At 42.8% G+C, this 21,111-nt stretch overlaps 3 protein-coding genes across 8 annotated transcripts in view; all 3 read right to left on the bottom strand.

Annotated features, from left to right (window-relative positions):
• Positions 1-3,407, bottom strand: part of syt14a (synaptotagmin XIVa) — a 33,906-nt gene extending 30,499 nt beyond the window's left edge. Inside the window, exon 1 of the mRNA XM_035611056.2 lies at positions 3,357-3,407. Within this exon, the coding sequence (XP_035466949.1) occupies positions 3,357-3,369 (13 nt within the window). The 5' untranslated portion in view covers positions 3,370-3,407. The remainder of the gene's footprint in view (positions 1-3,356) is intronic.
• A 1,253-nt stretch (positions 3,408-4,660) lies between these two features.
• Positions 4,661-13,483, bottom strand: sdsl (serine dehydratase-like). Of its 3 annotated transcripts, none has more exons than XM_035611029.2 (10): positions 13,374-13,483; positions 11,570-11,732; positions 11,353-11,389; positions 11,125-11,264; positions 10,952-11,040; positions 10,618-10,851; positions 10,410-10,540; positions 9,202-9,288; positions 8,877-8,986; positions 4,661-5,074 (listed from the first exon to the last, which is right to left on the bottom strand). In XM_035611029.2, exons 2-9 carry the CDS (start codon positions 11,714-11,716, stop codon positions 8,883-8,885), a joined length of 969 nt encoding a protein of 322 aa, XP_035466922.1. In that variant the 5' UTR covers positions 11,717-11,732; positions 13,374-13,483; the 3' UTR covers positions 4,661-5,074; positions 8,877-8,882. The 3 variants fall into 3 exon arrangements, with proteins under 3 accessions (XP_035466922.1, XP_035466920.1, XP_035466921.1); XM_035611027.2 differs by lacking the exon at positions 13,374-13,483 and adding an exon at positions 12,558-12,713; XM_035611028.2 differs by lacking the exons at positions 4,661-5,074; positions 13,374-13,483 and adding exons at positions 5,081-8,069; positions 12,558-12,713.
• Positions 13,484-13,689: 206 nt separating this feature from the next.
• LOC118286346 (apoptosis-stimulating of p53 protein 1-like) overlaps positions 13,690-21,111 on the bottom strand; it is a 41,631-nt gene continuing 34,209 nt past the window's right edge. For all 4 annotated transcript variants that reach the window (XM_047337828.1, XM_035610723.2, XM_047337830.1 and 1 more), the window contains 9 exons: positions 20,774-20,989; positions 20,387-20,537; positions 20,265-20,302; positions 19,787-20,148; positions 19,368-19,505; positions 17,469-17,602; positions 17,037-17,203; positions 16,634-16,833; positions 13,690-15,725 (listed from right to left, as the gene is read on the bottom strand). In XM_047337828.1, the coding sequence (XP_047193784.1) occupies positions 15,684-15,725; positions 16,634-16,833; positions 17,037-17,203; positions 17,469-17,602; positions 19,368-19,505; positions 19,787-20,148; positions 20,265-20,302; positions 20,387-20,537; positions 20,774-20,989 (1,448 nt within the window). In that variant the 3' untranslated portion in view covers positions 13,690-15,683. The remainder of the gene's footprint in view (positions 15,726-16,633; positions 16,834-17,036; positions 17,204-17,468; positions 17,603-19,367; positions 19,506-19,786; positions 20,149-20,264; positions 20,303-20,386; positions 20,538-20,773; positions 20,990-21,111) is intronic.

Here is a 21,111-nt window from a genome sequence, read left to right as displayed (position 1 = left end):
TGTCTCTTGCTTTCTACTACTGGGACAAACTCACCGACATAACAATAGGTATTGGATTTAAAATACAACAATCTGAGTTTAAACCGTCCCTTTTGCAGTTACTTGCAATTCAACTCCCGGTATCCCTGACCACGCTTCCGCCGGAGAGTTGATCAATGAGTAAACGCCTCACAAATCCAAAGTGACACGTCCCTCGTCTCGACCAGACAAAAAGTCCTGAGGTGACAAAAACTGTTGACGAGGAGTCGGTGAAGTGGGTGCGCAATCCGTCTTTGTGCGTCCGCTTGTTCGTGTTTCTAGAGACAGTACACATACTGTAAGAACCACGTGCTCACCATCACACTCTCCACGGTTCAAACCTCTGAGGGTCGAAGCAAAGAAAAAAAAAGCCTGGGATTGATCCACTGAGGAACATGCATAAACACATAAAGCTGCGGAGAAGAGTCAGTCTACAACTTAACAATATAGAGTCTTGACTGGAAACAACAGGGTTTGGAAAACACGGCTGGGACAACGTCTGTAATCTGCCAGTAAGACACTTAAAAATTCCTATTTGATTTACATACATGATAATGAATGACCTGGTGGGGATTGCATTTGGAAGATACTGTCAGCTGCATTGAAGTGTGTGTGTGTGTGTGTGTGTGTGTGTGTGTGTGTGTGTGTGTGTGTGTGTGACACCTAAAAGAGCTGACATGGTGCACTTTGAATAATAGCACCTTCCAAATTCCCACACATTCACTAAAACAAGTCGACAGCCCCATTTATATCCAGCAGAAGTCATTCCCGTTCTTTTTTCTTTTTTTTTTGTGTGACACCTCTTGATGCTCATCCGACCTGACACATCACAAGTTTAGAAAGAAACGCCGACCTCCCACTGGGACAGCCCGGCCTCTGGATGCTGCAGGTGTCAGTCAGCCCCGCAGCCGCTGTTATAAATCTCAGCGGAGCCAACTAGCGGCGGTGAAATACGGCCGACGGGGCGGATATAACACGGCCGCCTTTCAGTAAAATGGCACTTTGCTGACTAATGCAGTGGGAACGTTCAGGTCAGCGGATGGGGTAGAACAGGCATCTAACTCAGGCGTGCGGCTGTCTGAGGCGGGGATGAGATTAAGCACTTCAGGGGTAAATAGTGGCCTCTTATCATATTTCATCTTGTATTTATAGACTTCAGAATTTGTTTTTGGTGTATCCATAGGGAAACCCTGAACCAGGGAACATAAAACATTTGCATACATTTGTGGTTGTGAGACGCTCCTGTTCCAACCGATCTCTTCCCCAACATGTGGAAAAAATACCCTAAAAGTCCATTAAACTATGAGACACACTGTTTTCAGTAACAACCTCCAATGGCGAAAAATGTCAAGAGAAAAACAAAGTTGTCCAATCAACAAGTTTCAGATTACTACGTGGCTCTTTTCAAATCAAACGCTGGGATAGCACATAACTCCTGGCCATGGTTCATACCAAAGAAATCAGTTTACCTCCCTCAGACACTCGATGATACTCGTACTGAACAATGCCTCTCTAAATGCTGAGCTGATGAGCGTGATTATCAACTCCCAGAGGCCCTGAGTTGTTAGATGGTCTATTTGCCTATAGTTTACAGACAGAACTGGAGAGTTCTCACACCACTGGGCTGGTTTCTCCTCCTGGCCCCACACCATTCCACCTGTCTCCAAAGACTGGGGAGGATCTTAAACTTTCACAGGTTTGAGTGGTTACAATATGCTGTGATTTCAACTCCACCAGCTGGGAAACCTCATTGTCACTCACCATCTCTCTCTTGCCTCATTTTACTGTCACCACTCTACTAAATCAAGACACAAAGCTCCCCCCGTAAACAAACGACTGCTGCTGTTGAGAACCCTCGAAAATGTCAAACCCTGTCACACGATGCATGGCAGGCAAATCATAGCACTGACAATGATTTCATTGGGGGAACACATACAAATATATCATCTTCATAGAACTGCACTGTATTCCACTGTGGGTCCATCCTTCCATATTTCACCGTATGGTCATCAGTTATCAGTGTCCCCTATACAGTTAGTCTACATTCACCTCTTGCATTCAAGCTTTTCGCTCTAACCACTCTGTTTATAAGAAATAAAAATGAACGTTTGAAATTTACAGGGATAGTTCAGTGATTTTGAAGCGGGGAGTTGCATGATTTACTTATGCAAAGTAAATATATGTCACTATGTCTGGGTCACTCTGTTGCAGAGGGGACCACCGAAAAACGTCTTTTTCGCCACATTTTTAATGCTTACCTAAAAAAAAATCTGTTCAATTCCAAACTCTGTTAAATGACATCGCTGATCACCATCTCCACAAGGTAAAACAACCACCCCACTTCAAAATCACTGACTATCCCTTTAAATCCTTAACTTAGTCTTCGTAGAACAGTGTCATTGCTTTTAATACATGTTTGTTTTTTGAACGTGTGTTAATGTCATCAGTTTTTTTGTTTACAAATTGACATTTGTACAAAATTGACATTTGTAATCTACAGAAAAGAGAACACATACTATTTTCAAATAGTGTGTGTGTGTGTGTGTGTGTGTGTGTGTGTGTGTGTGTGTGTGTGTGTGTGTGAGTGCACATCCTCTCATTCTGACTGAACAGTAGGGAAAAGCCAACCGCCACTACATTGTTACAAAACAGTGTAATGTCCCTTTTCCGAGTGGCATTCAAAAACAAATGTATAATTCCACTGCCGCGAGCATTGTGATGTTCAAACTGATCAAAACTGAGCAGGCAAAAGCCGCTTACGGCCCCGTGAAGTTACATAAGCGGAGACAGGTGGAGAGGGGACGACGGCACGCAGCCCTCGGGATTGGACGAAGAGACGGATCAAATAATCATAATAATAATAATTTTTAAAATACGGGCCGGTCTAAAAGGTGTGACACTGACTTCTCCCACGGACTCGAACCTTACGTCCCAGTCTGCGCGGGGGACCGCCCGCTCGCTTCGGTCCGAGTTGTGAAGTAGAGCTACGGCTACATGCGACGCACAGCGGGCACGACCAACAACGAGCAGCGGGCCGACAGGCTCGGTGACGGGGAGCGGAGCTGTCCCGTTCAGCACCGCCGTGCACAAACACCCCGACACCACCCCCGGCCCCCGGCCCCCCGCCGTCTCCTCCACTCTCACACTCCGCCGCTCCGACGAAATACAACACAACAACTTCCACCGCTCCCGGGGGGGGCGAGGGGGCGGGGGGAGGGGGGGGGGGTGAAACCGCTTCACCCTCTCGCCAGCGGAAGACTTCGCCCGTGACACGCGCTGGTGTCGCCGGCCGGAAAGTTAACGACGAGGACAAGCCGAGACGTTATTGGCCTACTCACCGTCAATCGCCATGATGTTCTGGTTCGGCTTCAACCAAAGCGCGCGGTGAAGGAGGGAGGGGGAGGGAGGGGGGAGCGGCCCACTGCGAGGGGGGGGGGGCGGGGTGCTCGCGGCGTGGTACGGTCCATATGAGACCAGCGTGGCCCGAAGTGCTGTCCTAATTAGCTCATTTATGATTTCCCCCCCGACATAAAACATCCCACTCGGGCCATCAGATACATCAGATACATCTTCATAGTGCAATTTATCAAGTCAAAAGTCAATTTTCTAAGCTGCATTATTAAACTGTGTTTGATGCCGATACACCTTTAAAAAAGACGATGTAGTAATTCAGGTAACCCCTCAAGTTAATGCACACGGCCCTAGCCTGTACTGACCAATCACGATTAGATACCGCACTAATATGCTCACTGGATGCTGTCATGTATTTGTATTTGACCAAGTCAGAAGTGAATTTAGTTCAGCTGAGCTTCATTATTAGACTGTGGTATTTCTGATATTCCTTTAAAAGGTGGTGTTGTAGCCTAGATGCTACTTATGTAATTCAGGTAACCCCTCAAGTTAATGCACACGGCCCTAGCCGATATGTAACAAGCAATATTAGATACCACACTAATATGCTCACTGGATGCTGTCACATATTGGTATTTTACCAAGTCAAAAGTTAATTTAGTTCAGCTTAGTTGTATTATTAAAGGGATAGTTCATGTGATGCTAATACGCTCTGTCGGATGCTGTCGCATCTTAATAATGTTAAATAGCCCAATCAGCTTGAAACATCCTCTAAACTACGTGTCATCAGGAGCTAAAATTGACATCTGACCAAAATGTTGATTGAGGTTAGCGAAACAATTTGAAGCGTTAGCTAAGCTATTGGTTGTATTAGACGTCATTGGATTAACTTAGTAGACTTCAACAATTTTTTGGGGCATATCTACTAAATAGGGGGATCTCCGTTTATTTGATTCATCCTGATTCATTTTATTGATCTTTTTTATTGATCAATGCAAGTTAGTTAATCCAACCCAAAAGTTAGGTCAGTGTTAAATATATTATTAAACTGTAAAAGATGCGGAAACAGCATTAGGGGACAGTACAGTATTAACAGTAGCATATAGCCTATGCTATATGCTCATGTAATTTATGCAACTAAATAATGTAGCCTAACCAAACAAATAGTTTGATTTACCTTGGCTAAATGACATAATCAAACTGCTTGATATGCAAATAACAATGCTAATGCAGTGAAATGTTTTAGCAGACTTCAACTGACTTTTGTGAAACAAAAAAACAATGAATGGGATACGGTATATTCCTTCAATGGACTTTATTCCGTATTACATACAACAACATAAGTTCATGTAAAACACAAGTAAAGGATATCGGCATTTTGGCGATATTTTGTTTATATACTGTATTTCTTATATTCCTGTAGGGAACTGATCAAGCGTGTACTTGAGGGAAATGTTGAGCTCCCAGCTCCACTTTAAATGACTCAGTGCTGCTGCTGCCTCGGTCTCTGGCTTCGGCTGCCGATCATCCTCCGATTGCTGATGGCTGGGAAAGGAGTGAGCAGGGCTCGGATTCCGGTGTCAGCCCCGCCGAAACCAAAGAACAGCAGCCTTCTCCCGCAGTCGCCTCGCAGATAGTCATCAGTCACACAGGCAGAAATCCATCACGGAAGTGGCAGATATGAAATTCAGCCACCGGTTGCACCCTTAAAAAAAAATAAGCAGAATGCCACTGACAAGCCACACTGTCCACAACTGATTTGTCGACACTTGAAGAAAGGTCAGGTATCAAAGACAGAACAGGGATTAAATGATCATACAGCGTGCAGCAGGCATCATTTGCTAACGAGAGTGTCTACTCACTGCTCAGCAGCAGTGTTAATATAGTCAAAGTTAGAGAGAACATTCAAATATTGCTTTTATTTTACATTAAGTCCAACAAGTTGCACATTCCCACTTGGTGCCCGACCTTGCTTTTAACATTACTGATACAGCACAAACACAAGTCACAAGCTGCATGTGTTATCTAGTGATTCGATTATTGACCTTCAGTACTTGTCTGATCTAAATCGCTCTCAGCGTTGCCATAGTCCCCCCCGTTTCCTGATGGTCCATCAAATCGTCATTCATTTCTATCTGATCACATTCTAATTAAGCTCCTGCTGCTGCTGCAGTCTTCCTAAGTCATGAAAAATTCTATTGACTTACTTATCTTCATCCCTCAACTGCCTAAAAATGTAAAAAAAAAAAAAATACAGGCCACTCCATTGTACAAAAAATATTTCAGCACTTTCTTTTTCTGCCTCTGAGAACGCGCAGCTGCCGTATTGTGCGGATGCTAATAAGAACCTGTTGCAATAGAACATATAAAAGCCCATTAAGCTCAGTCCCATGCTGTCACGATGGTTTCCATGGATACATGCAGCAGTTGCTGAGCTCTACCCTGTCATTCCCTGTGAACATGTCATTCCAGCCGAGGCATTCGTAACACACCGTGTATCTACCCCTCATTCTGTTCCGCTTCTAATTTTAGAAAGCTCATTTTCAGTCGGACGGAGCGGTGTGTTACAGCATTTGGGGTGCACCTGGCGTGGGATTTGTGATTCACCGAAAGATACACATGAAAGAGGAGACTGAGAGCTATATGTACACGAGGCACATATCTGAAAAAAAAAACTCACTTTGTAATATAATCCAACATGACTTTTTAATAGCATTACATAACTAATAGGAGGGTGACCGATCAAATGCTGTGGGAAGGGGAAAGGAAATCGTTATGCCTTGGCCATGTCCCCCACAGATTCCTCGCCTTACTCAAATTTGGTGTAACCCGCGAAGCTCTACCAGCTATACCAGAAGACAGTGATGAAAACTAACATCATGGAAACTTTCTTAACTAAACACATCTTAACTCTCCTATGACCTGAGATGTCTTTTTCTTTTCTCATTTGCGCAACTAAGCAAGTTGCATCATTCAACACAAAGTTCACAAATAATGGATTCATGTAAATGATTGGATGAAAACAATCATTAAAGTTTTGTCTTTTTCTCATTTTCTACCCGAGACATCTTCCCTGCAGCATCACGAGATGCAGACTGAACTAAAACAGAAACTGTGTGCAACAGCATGTTTAAACAAGGCCATAACAGATAAGTAACTAGATTCTAGTTCATAAACTATATGTGGCATCATCTAATCACAAGATGCATCTAATGCCTTAACGGTGACTCTAAATGAAAAAGAAGTAGGCCTGTTACAAATTTTAAAGAACAAGTTTTAAAACTTTAGCAAATCTCACCATTACAGAGAAGCATATTATAGCCAACATTCTAATCCACTTGTTTGCATTATGTAAATTTACAAAAAGAAAAAGAAGAAATTACCAAAACACGTTAGATTCATACTGCTGACTTCAAATGTAAGCTTGGCCCATCATGCTTGCCCTCTTACCATGACCTTCACGTGATGTTATTTTTCATCACTATCATCATATTTAACATATTTTATTCTAAAATGAATCATTCATTTTGAAAAAACAAATCTCAATTAAATAATGTGGATTTTCTACACAAACAGTCTTTTTCCCTGCATTGTGTTTGCCTCGATGTGTTTGGAATGGGATGTATATTTTTCAAAAATGACAATAGTGATTTGATCTTATTTTGATGTGGTCAGTTGTGGGCAGGGAGGTTTGGCTCTCTAAAGCTGAAAATGTTACATAAAACATCAACGGGCAAACAACATATTGATTTTGCGCCAGACGTTTTTCAAGAGATTACTTTAAAATTGAAGAGTCTGGCTTCTGAAGACAAGGGGGAAAAAAAAAATCACGTACAATATGAAAAAATAGCAACAGCATTTGGGCTACAACATGCATGTAAACGCATGCAAGTGCCTATAGACACATAAACGCAGACGTCCACTGTTTCCCCCTCCTCTCCTCTCCATTCATTCTTGTTTACTCCGTCCTATTTTTAGCTGCAGCTCTGCTCAAATGCCCTCTGCTGGGCTCCTTCCGGTTGTCATAGAAATGGGGCTGGCACGTCCATTAGCTCCCCCGTCTGCCGGCGGCTCCGAATCACACTCAGATTCATCTGAACAGGTGGAGGATTTAAGACTATTCTCTGATTTCGCGAGATTCAACTTTCAGATCGGAATCTTCCTCTGTTTCCGTGGCTGCTGTGAGAGACGAGCGTTGGCGATACAGTCATGCTGCGTCTGTGTGTGACCTTGCGGTGAGAACAGAGCCCGCGACTCATGGGAATCACCCAGTTCATCAGCCCACTGCTGCTGGGAAAAATTGGTTTTTCAAAAGGAGCAGGTTCGACTACGTGCATTTTCAACCCGCACATTGCAAATGAATGAGAGCGAGACGGTGTTTCATAACCACAACACACTGACTTATATCAATTTGCTTACATTCACTTTGTTCACTCTGGGGGAAACGACAAGGATTCTTAGCAACAAGAGTCTAAGAATACACAGATGTCAAATGAAGGCCACAGCCCGCTCGTGGGCGTCTTACTTATTCGTGGAAAATATATTCAGGATGAACATACTTTCTATGTGTGCAAAGATTTCACGGCCTTACATATTTATTACATTCGTCTCGTGTCCCAAGGAAAAGCAACTGTGTCACTGGTGAAGGTAAACACCTCCGGGCAGAATGACTGATCCAGACGAATAGTTGTCAGGGTATTCTGCAAATTTTATCAAGTCAGATCACAAGATGAATTTGTATATATGTATATATAATAAGCTTGTATTGTAAGTGATGGGAAAACACAAAATAATAGCTGCAAGAGACTGGTAAGAGTATGGTTTGTATGACAGAAATGAAGCAGGGGCTGAAAAATTATTTGTTTTTAATGTTTCATTTAATTGACATTCTGATCATCGTGTGTGCACAAACTGAAGGTTCATCTCCATCAGTCAAAGCGTGAAAATTAAAATCATGCCTCATGATGAGGTCACAAAGGTCAGTGAGTTGATCTGATTCAGATTAAGTTACATTGATTACATTTTTCTCGTATTACCAAATCGAGTCTGAGGCTGTAGTTTCAGGGTCAGTTTTAAAATTAACATGAAACTCTTCCTTTGCCTCAGAAGTATAATCAATTCATGATTACGTCACTTGACCAAATATTATGTTGTTGTTTTCCCCATTAAGCTTTCTGTATCTGACTGTCTGTGTGGATGCTCTGTGTATTTCTGAGCAGTGGACTACGCCGCCCCCATGTGGTAAAAGGATGGAACTGAATTATGAAGGTCAGGAGAGATGTTCACTTGACTAATGAAAGAATTTATAGCTTCAGAAATTGACTCTCAATTGCAATGTTTTATTTTATGCAACTTAAAAATTAAATCAACAAAATTAAACAATATAATTCTGCATTTCCTGTTTTTTAATTTCTATTTCCTGGAATACCTGTTTACTTCCTCGAACCTTTCATTATCCATCCACACATCGTTCCCTGAATGACTGCTGTGACGTTTCAGATACCTACAGTAGCTTAGGTCCGTAGTTTGTTTCTGAGGTAGGTCAGCTGCTCCATGTTCACGCTGCTGCCACCGCACACGATCATCAGCAGGGGGCCCAGGGGGCTCGGCAGGCGACCTGAGAAGAAGGATCGCATCGACGGTGAGCCTCTGTCAACATCTGCACAAGTTACTGCAGTACACTTTATGAACAGTATAAGTTTCTTAAAAGGTGTCAACAAAGTGTTTACAACTTAGAGAACGTCCTTATTAAAACTTATATCCCACTAACATGACCCTTATATGTACTACAGGCATGATAAAAAAAATGAAAAAGAGAATGAGAGTAGTTACCTTCATCCTGTAATCTGCATATAACTCCACTGTACACAGCTGCTAGTGCTGCTCCACATGCCATCTCCACCAGCACACGCTCCTCGTCTATCACCGACACACACACACCGACACACACCGACACACACTAAGTTCAAGTAAAACAAAAACTAAGCCAACATAAATTCGTGTTCATTATGAAGGGTTATGCTGTTCTAGAGCGAAGTGTTTATTACCTCCGCCAAGGAGGTTACGTTTTCGCCCCCCCGTCTGTTTGGTTGTTGGTGGGTTTGTTTGAAGAGATTACCACGAAACTTGGTGGGAGGATGGGACATGGCCCGAGAAAGAACCCATTCAACTTTGGTGGAGGTCAGGACAAAGGGGTAGATCCAGGGGGTTTTGGGGGATTGGGCTGTTATTTTGGACATTTTCCACAGTTTTCTCAGGGAATAATTCAAGTATCTTGGGGGGAAAATATCCGGCTAATTTAGGGGACTGATGTCTATAACTGTGTGCAATTTGGTGCGGCTTGATTGAATTTATGGGAATGTTGGGCCTTGGCGGAGGTATGTGCTCTGTGGAGGGCGCCTCTAGTTCTTGGAATAAGATGTTAATCACTTTGAACACAAGTCATTCTGGACGGTTTGAATGTTTAAACAGTCCTATTCTTTCTGAAAATGAAAATATGTAATTCGCAAAAAAACTAGTAGTTACTGTTTTTTATTTTGCCTCTAAGTGTTTTTCCAGACTTTAAAACCATGAACTGATCCTGAGTCATCAGAGCAACCTGATGGATTACAGCTGTTTTACTATTACAAATTATTGCAAATACACACTATTATGTTTGTGCTTCACGAGTTTAAAGACAAAGGACTCGACATGCTCAGAGGTTTGAGCAGCAGGTTTGTCAGCCTCTTATTCAAAAGATTTATTCTCAGCCAGTTGACGGACAACCAAACTATCTCAAAGGACAACTGAACAAAACCTCATCCACAGATGACGCTGAAAGCTCCAGACGAAGTCTGGTGAGCAGACATTGAGTTTGGGCTAAAACGACAAGTGGTGTCCCTGAGTCATCGAAGGCCTTTGACTCATATTGTCATCACACTTGAGAAAGTTTACATTTTTTTCTCCGTTTTTGTTCGATAAATGACCGTGAGGGGGGGCTGTTCAGCCACGATAGCCAATAGTCATTATGGATGTTTGAAAACACACACACACACACTAACCCAGGAATGTTTCCACGGCACGCAGAGCCTGCTGGTCCGTCACCAGCTCCGAGATGATGGTAAGCTCGCTGCACTGGCTGTATTCAAATGCCCGCTGGCAGACGGTCTTTGCGCCCAGACATTTAGCCTCGCTGTGAGAAGACACTCAGGGCGTTAGACCGGAGGCATTTCTGTCACTTCACATTTGAACATCCTAGAAACTTCTGACCTGGTGATGTCGTCCAAAGTGACCCTCCTCCCTGCCTTAACGGCGGCGTTAAAACAGTCCGCCCCCACCGTCTCCATGGCGACAATCGGCACGTCCGCCCAGCCTGCGTCCTTCAGGCCCTGGACGACTCCGCACAGGAGCCCCCCTCCGCCCACAGACACCACCACGGCCCCAGGCTTCACACTGGTACCCAGAGAGGCCGCGACCTCGGAGATCACGCTGGCGTGGCCCTGCCTGGTGGCGTGTGCAGAGACAGGCGTGCACGTACAATGTGAATGTGAGTAACTGAGTGTTTAGTTATCATAGCCACTATAATAGTGCTGAACGTTTCTACCACAGCAGGGGGTGATCGAACGGAGGGACATAGGTGAGCCCTTCAGTTTCCGCCAGTCTGAGAGCTTCTGCGTTTGCGTCATCCCAAACCTAAGAAGAGTAGTTTTAGTCGTGATTCTGACCTGCCATCTGTCACAAAGAGACCACCCTCATGTACTAAATATCATACTTTACCTTCCCTACGATCTGGACGGCAGCACCCTGTTCCCGCAGTTTCTGAATGACCATCTGAGGAGAAGAGGAGGGAACCACGATGGTGGCAGGGACACCCATTTTTCTGGCTACGTAGGCTGCAGCCATACCTGCATTACCACCTAGAAGAAGAAAAGCCACACTACTTTATTTTAGTAGAGTCTATTAGACGTGATTCTACAGTAGCATCGTATTGTGCAGAGATGTCACCTGAAGAGCAGACAACTCCTTTGGACTGTGTGGCGAGCTGTAGAGGAGAGCAATGAAAGGAAAAAGGGTCAAATTAGTGTTATTATTTTCTGAACTCAGTGTCACAGTAGTGAGGATTTGTCTTAAGTCAAAAGGGCCAATGAAACAGTCAATGTCTGATGTTGTGGATCTGTAAGAAAAAAGTCAGAAGCCGCAGCGGGGGGTCCGGGGCTCCTACCTGCCGGCACATATGTCCAATGCCTCGGATCTTGAAGGAGCCAGAGGGCTGTGAATTCTCCATCTTCAAATAGACGGCGGTCCCCGTCTGTCTGGACATGCTGACGCTCTCCAGCAGCGGCGTGTTCAGGTGGAAATGCTCCGCCATGGTGGAGCCAATGTCACTGAATGGAAAACAATGAGTTGGACAGACACACGTGTCAAAAGATGTGGGACGTTCAATCAGAGCCAGGTTGTTAGTTGTGGCTCACAGGACCAAAAGATTAATCTGGGCTATGAAGGTATGAAATAAGTTCTCATTGTAGTCCCTAATACATTATTAGGGCTGCAACTAAAGTTTATTTTCATTAAAGATTAATCTGTTGATTATTTCTCGAATAATCGGTTAATGGTTTGGTCCTTAAAGGGTGAAAATTTCCGATCGTGTTTCCCAAAACCCCAGGATGTTTTGTTTTGACCACACAAAATATGTTTAGTTTACTGTCACTGAGGAGCAAAGAAACCAGAAAATATTCACATTGAAGAAGCTGAAATCAGAGAATGTTTCCCATCAAAACTTCTCGAACAGACTAATCGATTATCAAATATAGCTGGCGATTCATTTAGCAGTCGATTACGAATCGATCAACTGTTGCAGCTCTGATTATTATTATCTGCATGCATGGCAAGTGCTGCTTTCAAGTGCTGCCAGAAGACGACGTAATAAAGAGTGATGTGCACATGAACAAACAAAATAGTAATATCGCTGGAACGTGACATGGTTACAACAAATAGTAAGGGATTTTTCTTGTGCATGTGTTGTAGTGTATCACTTTGTCATTCAATAAAACTGCTCTACACGCTGCCAGACCAAATGTAAAGTGACGCAGAGGATTCAAAAACGTGCGGTGACGTACAGAACACTGTAAACCGCTGTCATGACGCACACACCGCCATGTCTCGACGTCCTGAAGGTTATAACCACAGATAATAAATACATCCTGACTTACATTTGAATAAATCGAGCCTCAGACCACCAGATGATAAGATGGGAGCATCAACGCAGCGTCATATTAGCACTGTATGATTCTACATCCATGATGTAGCATGTAGCCAGGCTAGCCGAACACTGCCATTTCCGGTTTGTACTTTCAAAATAAAGCGTGATCCAGGATTCTAGAAATAAACTAGTGTTGCTGAGCGAATCACTCAGATGTTTACCTTTTCGAGATACATGTACTTTCTAGTAATTTCGTCAACGAATATTTTTTTCCTTCTTTTGTACTAAAGTCATTTTCACATGCAGAATGTATATAGGGTAATTATTTACACATTAGTATTGGTATGTTGTATTCCACTACTACAATATGATTTTTTTAAACTTTACTTTCAATTTAATGTGCCACTACTACTATTACTACTACAACTACTACTACTACTACTGCTGCTGCTGCTAATAATAATAATATAATCATTAATCTAAATTAAAACATATTTCCAGACATATGCAGCTGCGGCTCTGAAATCTACTTTTCCACTACAAAAACCTTCACTTTGACCTGTCATTGTAAAGTGTGTGTCTTATTATAATTGAAAAGGGTTTTTTTGTTTTTTTTAAGGCTTTTATTTTTGTCTGCTCTGTGCTTTCATTGAGTAAACGCTTTTGTTATACGCGGTGACGTATGGTATGGTGACAAAAAAAATTGATTTTTAAATGAACGGGTAACTTTTTCTGCATGTTTAAACACTTGTAGGGAGGAAGTCCGCACTTCAACACAGAGTGTAGCGAGCAGCAATCTTGTGAATTTGAATGGAAAGGCACTTACCTGTGAGGAGCCTGCTGTCGGTGCAGAGACTTGACTGGACTAATTCCCCTCTCAAGGCCACACTACACGTTTATGACCAACACCTGATTATGTGTGTGTGTGTGTGTGTGTGTGTGTGTGAGAGAGAGAGAGAAAGAGAGAGAGAGAGACTGTTGGAGATTTTTTGTTTTGATGACTACCTAATCGTATCTATTATTGGACTGTTTTAAATGCAGGCCAGATTCTTTTGATGCTCCTCCTCTTGATTCATGCAAAGGTCTGATCACCACATACTGTAAAACACACGAGCCCTGAGGAAATCAGTCACAGTCAAAGCTTTGATTCTCTGTAGGGATTATACGTTCTTTATTATTAATGTACATTAGCTGTGTAGTTTATGGCGTATGCACAAAGTAATGGTACACACTCCTCAGAAGAAAACGAGCCATTCTCACGTCAGACTTCACTCAATGTATTGCTTCGTATCTTACACAGCATGTTTTTGAAGGAAATGACGCTTTATTTGGTGTCAAACCCTTTCTGTACACTAGGTGGCAGCAGTGAGAGGTGCCAGCTCTGACGAAATGAAAAACAAAAGCAGGGTGTCCTAATAATGATAACAATATTCATATTAAGAATAATGGTAACAATAATAATAATAATAAAAAACAACTTAAAACCAAACAAATCATAATATAATAATACATTTAATACAACTACTGAAATATTTAAACATGAAAATGAAATAGAATAAAATGAAATGACAAAAAGTCAAGTGGTTTACACTTTAGATACTTCATTCAGTCACAGAATATATATATATATATTCTCAGCCTTTTAGACTCTGGTGTGTGGCGCATGGATGAGACTGAGTTTACAATAGGTCATTTACTTGATTTTTTAAAAGACATTTTATCTAAGACAGAGTAATCTTAAATAAAAATTGAGTAGCCACTTGAGCTTTTATATGGATAATTGAACAGTGGACTGTTGAATACTGAATCACTAAACACACAGCTGTTGTTCGAAGCTTTATCTGAGTGTAAGACCGAGTTTTATGTGGCGATGTGTAAAGACTAGCAGAGGTTTTTTCGCTCATGTAAAGAAAACTATTGTCCATTCAATTCCTTATTCCTTATCCCTAACCTTTAAACTCGTTTTTTTTTTCATAGTTTGGTTTCTCAACGACGACAATCCCTTTTTTCCCTTCCTTTCTCCTGTCCAGCAACCATTTTGCAGTTTAATAGATGTTGACATGCCAGCATGCACCAGCGCTGAGTCAAGACAAATGAAAAAATACTCAAAGGTTGAGACGTCAGTAATGGTTCACAGATGCTTTTTACATCAGATCGAAAAATCTTCTGATATCAGTTCAAACCTTTTTTTTTCTTCTTCTTTTTTTTTTGTAAAACCATGCTATTATATTCTGTTGTGAACATCTGGTGCTTCTGTGGGCTGATGTGGATCTCAGCTATTGTACCATGCATCAAACATGACTGCGTTTCCAACGTCCTCAGACTAACATTGCCTATAACTGCTCAACTGATCAATAGCCACAGTGCTGACCACACCTGACTTGCTTTACCACACGTTCATCTGTGCTCTCATCTCACTTTCCCTTCTCCAACCTCACTTTCACACGTCTCATCTCACACATACTCTTCCTCGATCCAACCTGTAAATTTACTGCCTCTAAAACCTCCACAACATAGAGTGGAAGAGTTCTCCAATATCATACCATACATTTCCATTGAGAAAAGCCACATCCAATTTCTATGCAGTTTATGAGTTTGGCTTTATGAAGATCCTGCTGTGTGTGTGTGTTTTTTTTATAAACACTGTACATAAAAGAGACATTCATAGATCAAGATGACTTGAGAAATGTAAGATGAAGCCTTACGGTTCCCTAAGAGAACTGAGGGGGATGTTGAAGCTGCATCCAAAAAGATAAGGACATTTTGGTGATTTCTTTTTTCTTTTTCTACTCAGCTTCTGTCATGCAGCTGAACTCCAGTGAAGTTGTCAAGCTACCGTTGCTCAAAATATACGATTCAGGCAAATTTCCTTTACTCTGCAGCAGCAACTCCGTAAAAAATATATATCATGATTCCACGTGACCTGGCTGTGTTGCTCCAGCATTTCATCCAAACAACGCCAGAAAATATCCAACAAAACTTTGACCTCCATCTTTGTTTCTTTTTTTTCTTTTCTCTCTCAGCCTCTTGACTGCCTCCATCCTTTGTTCTTTCTTCCTCGGCTGATGTGGTCGCCCTCATGCAGCTTCAGCTCATCTTCTTCTTCTCTGCGTGCACGTGGGCCCCGATCTGGGCTTTATGCCAGCGAGCGTTGTCTGGGTTTGATCCTTGGATACAGCTGGAGAGGGAGACAGATGGATAGAGAGAGAGAGGGCAGTGTATCACTACATCATGTAAACATTGTTCACAAGGTAACTGAACATCATTAAGGCAGACCCATGAAAATAAATCTGCCACTTAACATGCTGTTTCCTCTGATGAATCACATTACTTAATTCACTGGTGACACAGCCTGTTGAGAATGAATTGAAAATAAAAATAGTACTCCCTACTGTAAAAGTACAGATCTATTACTAACAATGGGAGCTGTGAAGGGGCCACTGTGACGGACAGTTTTATCAAAGACGTACAGTATATAAAAGCAGAAAACTAACATGTCAAATATACAATTAAAAGGATTTTTCCGGTTAACGTTCCTTTAGCATTTTGGATTCGGCAGATATGGTGTTAGCTGCTATAGTTTCCCTGGCTATGGCTCAAAATCATCCAGCGATGAAAAACCCAAAATCAAGATCACTGACCAGATCTAGTCATTGACTCCTTGGGCCCAAATTCAACCCGTCAATCAAATTCACTGAGAATCTGCTGAGACGCTTTTCGGATTAAAAGATCCAATCAACCTCAGTGTTCTTAATGTAAACGTATTTTTGGCTTTGACTTTCTTCTGGGCCCCATTAAAAGACTGCTAATGATATCACTTTCATAGTTTGATATGTTTGGATGGGACCTACATAACAACACATGCATTACCTGTAGCAGGTAACAGTTGACCGTATGCTTAATCGCTGCTAAGTGATAGCAACCAATAACAGGCGCAGCAGGCCTGTGAAGCACCAGACGTATTCTGGAACCTCATCCCCTCCATTGGAAAGTGATCTCCAAGCGGCAGCGATCTCGATGTGTGTGTGTGTCTGTGTGTGTGTGTGTGTGTGTGTGTGTGTGTTGGGATGTTTTATGTTCTCTCACCCCCAGCAGGTTCCTGGGTACGTATCCCTCCCGGTCATTAAGCCGCGCCCACCACCACTCTGTCTCGGTCTCGTCACGCCGGCGGAGCACAGTGAGGCCGTCGCTCTCGCTGAAGGAAAGCTCATCGGCCTGCTGGGCCGTGTAGTCCCAGAGAGCGTAGACCAAGCCTTTGTTCATCACTCCCAACTTTTCCTGTACACCTGAGAGAGATGCAGAGTATGCGATGTTCAAGAAAACTCTGTTGAAAGTTAGGTTAGGGTGTAATTGCTGTTTCTGGAATGTTTTCCACGAGTTCCTGAAGGAACAACGCCCTTTCAGTGTTTTCACTGATTTAAAAACTGCTGTGGGCAGTTGAGTTTAGATTTGAATCACCGTCAGTCTTCTCTGGATTGAAAGTACCTACCGTAGAGAAACTGAGAACACTGTGTGTAGCCCTCCTCCATTTCTTCACATTTGTCCGCTGCCGTTTCGACGTCGCTAATTGTCGTTGCGAAAATGGCCGCCCCGGACTCCACCAGCATCTTACAGAGGTGGACGCTGTTGCATGAGGCCGCGCAGTGCAGGGGAGTCCTGGGAGGGATAACAGGAAAATATGACTTCAAACATTCCTCCGCTGGCCAAGAGTTGTTCACCTCTGATAAACAAAGGACAACGATCTCCCAGTAATGCACTCGCATCTTAAATCTAACCAATGTCATCATAAAAACAGACTGACATTAAAGGTGACATATTATGCAAAAATCTTTTTTTGTGTGCTTGTGCACATAAATGTGTGTATCTGTGGCGCCTGCCAGCCCACCAACCGTGACGAAAGAGCAAAGATCAAAGCACTGACCATCCATCACTGTCAGCTGCGTTCACGTTCACTCCGAAGTCCAGCAGGAACTTGACAATATGGTGATGTCCGGCACAGACGGCATTATGAAGAGGAGTTATGCCTTCATCATTAGGCATACTGGGGTTTTCCACCTTAAAGTCAGATAATGATGAAATATGCATTATATTATTAGAATTAAATCAAATTCCTGATTCTTGGCACTAATTTGCGCAACAACTATGGCAACAGGGGCAAGTTCCCGAGGGTTGACGTTTGCCTTTAGAAGCTCTTCTTTACACAAGTGCCTGCTTTCACCGCAAAACTCGGGATAGTGCAACATTTTTTGAACTTCTTGGAATTGTTGAGTTGTTGAGTCTTAGTGCCTCAGGGCAATTATATCTTTGGACCGAGCTTGCTCTGGATGTGAGGCGGCTAGTATTTGCAGTTTGAAGAGACAGTAAGCAATTTTGTCCAACCTCCAAGAAAGAATTATGTCAGGAGTAGATGGAGATTTGCATCTAAGGATATAAGGCTTTGTTCCCAGGCGAGCTCTGTGATAAGGTATGAGTGTGTCCTCGACGGTAAGTGCGGGCCTGACAGCTGAGACCACCTCTCCCCCAGTGACAGCTTTGCCGAAGATCAAAGATATTATACTTCAGTTGATTTGTCCTGAAGGTATTGAAAGCTTCATACTCTTCCAGTTGAGAGCAAATCTGTTGAGGCAATCTGTGTGTGGGTGTAAAGTATTTGTGGGCATGTGGTAAAAAATGTCCTCCATTGCATAGGGGAATCTGTTTTTTTCATTCAACACAAAATCGGAGCAGTTTAGAAGTGGAAATATTTGATACTCATGGTCCAAATTCTGCAGGATAAAAAAAGATCAGTGCAGAAATGATCACATACTGACCCTCTTTGGTGAGGTGCACACCGTGCTACAGCACCAAAAGTGCCACAAACAACAGGGTTTCAAGTTGTAGAATTGTGTAAAATTGTGTCCTAAATTTTCAAACTATTCTGTATTATTATTCATAATAAACATAAGAAACAGGTCACAGTTTGTCTTGCTTGAATGATGGTGTCCCTCAAGGCGCTGAACTCGATACAATACTCTTCTGTCTCTTTGACCTGATTTTCAGCTCCAGCATAAATGTCCCTCTATACGTACAATTGTCTGTTCTCTGTTGAAATCACACCCAATGATCATCAGTCACGTCCCATCCTCTACCAGAGATTCTAGGGTCATGTGACCGATGGGTATCTGAGCTCAAAGCAAGACTAGCAATGTAATCTGTTAATATGTCTACTCCGGGCTTACACAATAAAAAAGTCAGGGTCAATGGACCAGACTGACCACTGTTGTTTTATGAGTTTTCATTTCATTGGGTACAAAGGACACTTTTCAGTGGGCTATGGTTATTGAACACGATGTTTGGTGCCTCTATAAGATAACTGTCTTATCGGACATTTCTCTAGCAGACATTCTGGAGGAATGTAATAATAAAACTGTAAAACAGGATTTGGAAAAACCTTTATAATGAGGAAAACTGGGACCGACCCAAGTTCCCAAATCCAATAAGTTGTTTGTGTGAAAATTCATAATAGATATAATGTTATGTTTGCTGGGAGATTAGCATGCCACAAGTCTGTCTTTTTTTCCTGTAATAATCAGTTCGTAATTTGATTTTGTTTGTATTAATAACTTTGATTCACAGTTGTTGCACTATATGTGCTAAACAACAAGATAAAGAACAAGTTTTACTTCAACTGGTCAATTTAACTTAACTTAACTTATTGGAGACAAATGAAATTCAGTTAAGTTTAGCTCTGCAGACAGACAATAAAAGTGTAACAATATGAGCAAATATTATAATACAAACGGTCAAATACAGTTACCTGCAACAAAATGTTATGATTTACCTCATAGATAATTCTCTGCACCAGATCAAACTCTCCCTCTAACGACGCGTCCAGCAGCAGAGCTAGAGGGTTAAACTTGACTCGGAGGCCATGGCCGGTCCGCTCTGATGACGGCTTCTTCAGGTTGGTTCGCTTCACCTGCAGCACAAGGGGAGAAGGAGAAAGTGTTCAGAGTTCAGGACCGGAACTGACAAGCACGCACTCATTGGGCACATTAGCCTTTAGAGAGAGCAGTTATTTTGTATTTCAGGACCATATTTCAGATGCGGACAAATAAAGGAAATAAAATTAAAAAGAAATTCGCAAAGGAGTTCTAGTCTTTATGTAATCTGTTGGGCAATTGGTAGTATAAAGGGAGACATGTACAATGTAGTTTAGTAGTGTGTTCACCTGGTGTCCAGGGAAATAAACATATTTACCTTTGGTAGTGAAGGCGGTGCAGGAGGTGATGGAGATGCCGGGCTAATAGAGTTCTGGGCTGGACTAGATCCTCTCTGGTTGTTATTGTTCTGGTCCTCTGGCCTGTCCGGTGCAGGGGGTGGGCTGGGTTGAGGCGACCGAGAGACATTGTGGGTAGATTCTGTTGTCGTTTTTGTCTCTTTGGGTGTCTCTATGGTAACAGAAGGAGGGGACAAGCGTCGGGAGTCCAAGTTCAGGTTCTGAACTTGGCCCTCCACAGCTGCCGTGCTGATGTGCTTGTCACCAGGTTCTACATTCCCATTGGCTGAGTGGATATTGTCCATGTCACCCAGAAGGCAGTCGGGCTGGTAGAAAGTGTTGCCTGGGAGAGTAAAACAGACAATAGCATTAAAATTTGTGGTAAATACATACTATGAACTGTAGTCCAGCTGATGCCACGTGGTGCCTCAGGCATATTATTATGTGTCAGTGTTTTACCTGAGCCTCCTTCCATGCCTCCCGCCAGTGTGTTAAACCTGCAGGAGAGAAATCAGCATTGTTTCAGTTTTGGGCATCAAAATATAATTTCCAAATTCAGTGGTGACCAGCGTGGCACCGACCTCTGGTACAGCAGTTTCTGGATGTTGGGCCCCTGCGGGCCCTCGGGTTCAGTGATTGAGCTCCGTTTCTTAAGCGGCCGTGGAGCATTGCTGAGGCGTCGGCGGAGGACCTCGAGGTCTGCATCGCTCTGGTAACGTAGCTGGGAGTGGGCTGTGGAAGAGTGGGGAGCCTGTGATGTTTACAACTGCACATCTCTTCGAATGGTAACTATTTCGTACCACATTAGATATTAATGGTCCTGCTCCTCCGAAATCAAATGATCACTTCAATGGCACAAGAGATTTATTTTTTTTCAGCCAGGTAATAAACTGTCAGAATCTATGATATCACTGGAACTAGTATTAGATGATTTATGGTAGCACACTGACTTATCTTCTGGTACCTACCAACAGGGGTGAGCTTCGTGGGACTGAGGGGACGAGGGATGTTATCCACGCTCGGTGGAGGGAGGACTTGACCGTCGCTGCTCTCTCCTCCTCCTTTTCCCCCTTCCTTATCTGTTACATCCTCTCCTCCTGCTCTCACACCTCCACCTCCTCCCTGGAGGAAAGGGACAGGGGACGGAGAGGTCGAAGACGTGGGGAGGATGGGTTTGCCATAGACTGCAGAGAGAAAGGCAAAGGGACAGATATTGATTTGTTTTCCCTTGAGGACATTGTAACAACAAATACAACAGCATCGTTAGTCTAAATATACAATACAACCTCTAGTCTCTGATTGAATC

Source organism: Scophthalmus maximus, chromosome 15 (assembly GCF_022379125.1).
Source record: "Scophthalmus maximus strain ysfricsl-2021 chromosome 15, ASM2237912v1, whole genome shotgun sequence".
Classification (NCBI taxonomy): Eukaryota; Metazoa; Chordata; class Actinopteri; order Pleuronectiformes; family Scophthalmidae; genus Scophthalmus; species Scophthalmus maximus.
This window is presented reverse-complemented; position numbering and strand designations above follow the sequence as displayed.

Bases quoted from the DNA above. Each gene is read 5' to 3' on its own strand.
- sdsl (XM_035611029.2), bottom strand. From the start codon at position 11,716: ATGGCGGAGCATTTCCACCTGAACACGCCGCTGCTGGAGAGCGTCAGC. The intron at 11,265-11,352 runs GTGACATCTCTG...TTCTTCTTCTAG, and splicing joins AGGAGTTGTCTGCTCTTCAG to GTGGTAATGCAGGTATGGCT. The intron at 9,289-10,409 runs GTTAGTGTGTGT...TGTCGGTGATAG, and splicing joins TGCCGTGGAAACATTCCTGG to ACGAGGAGCGTGTGCTGGTG.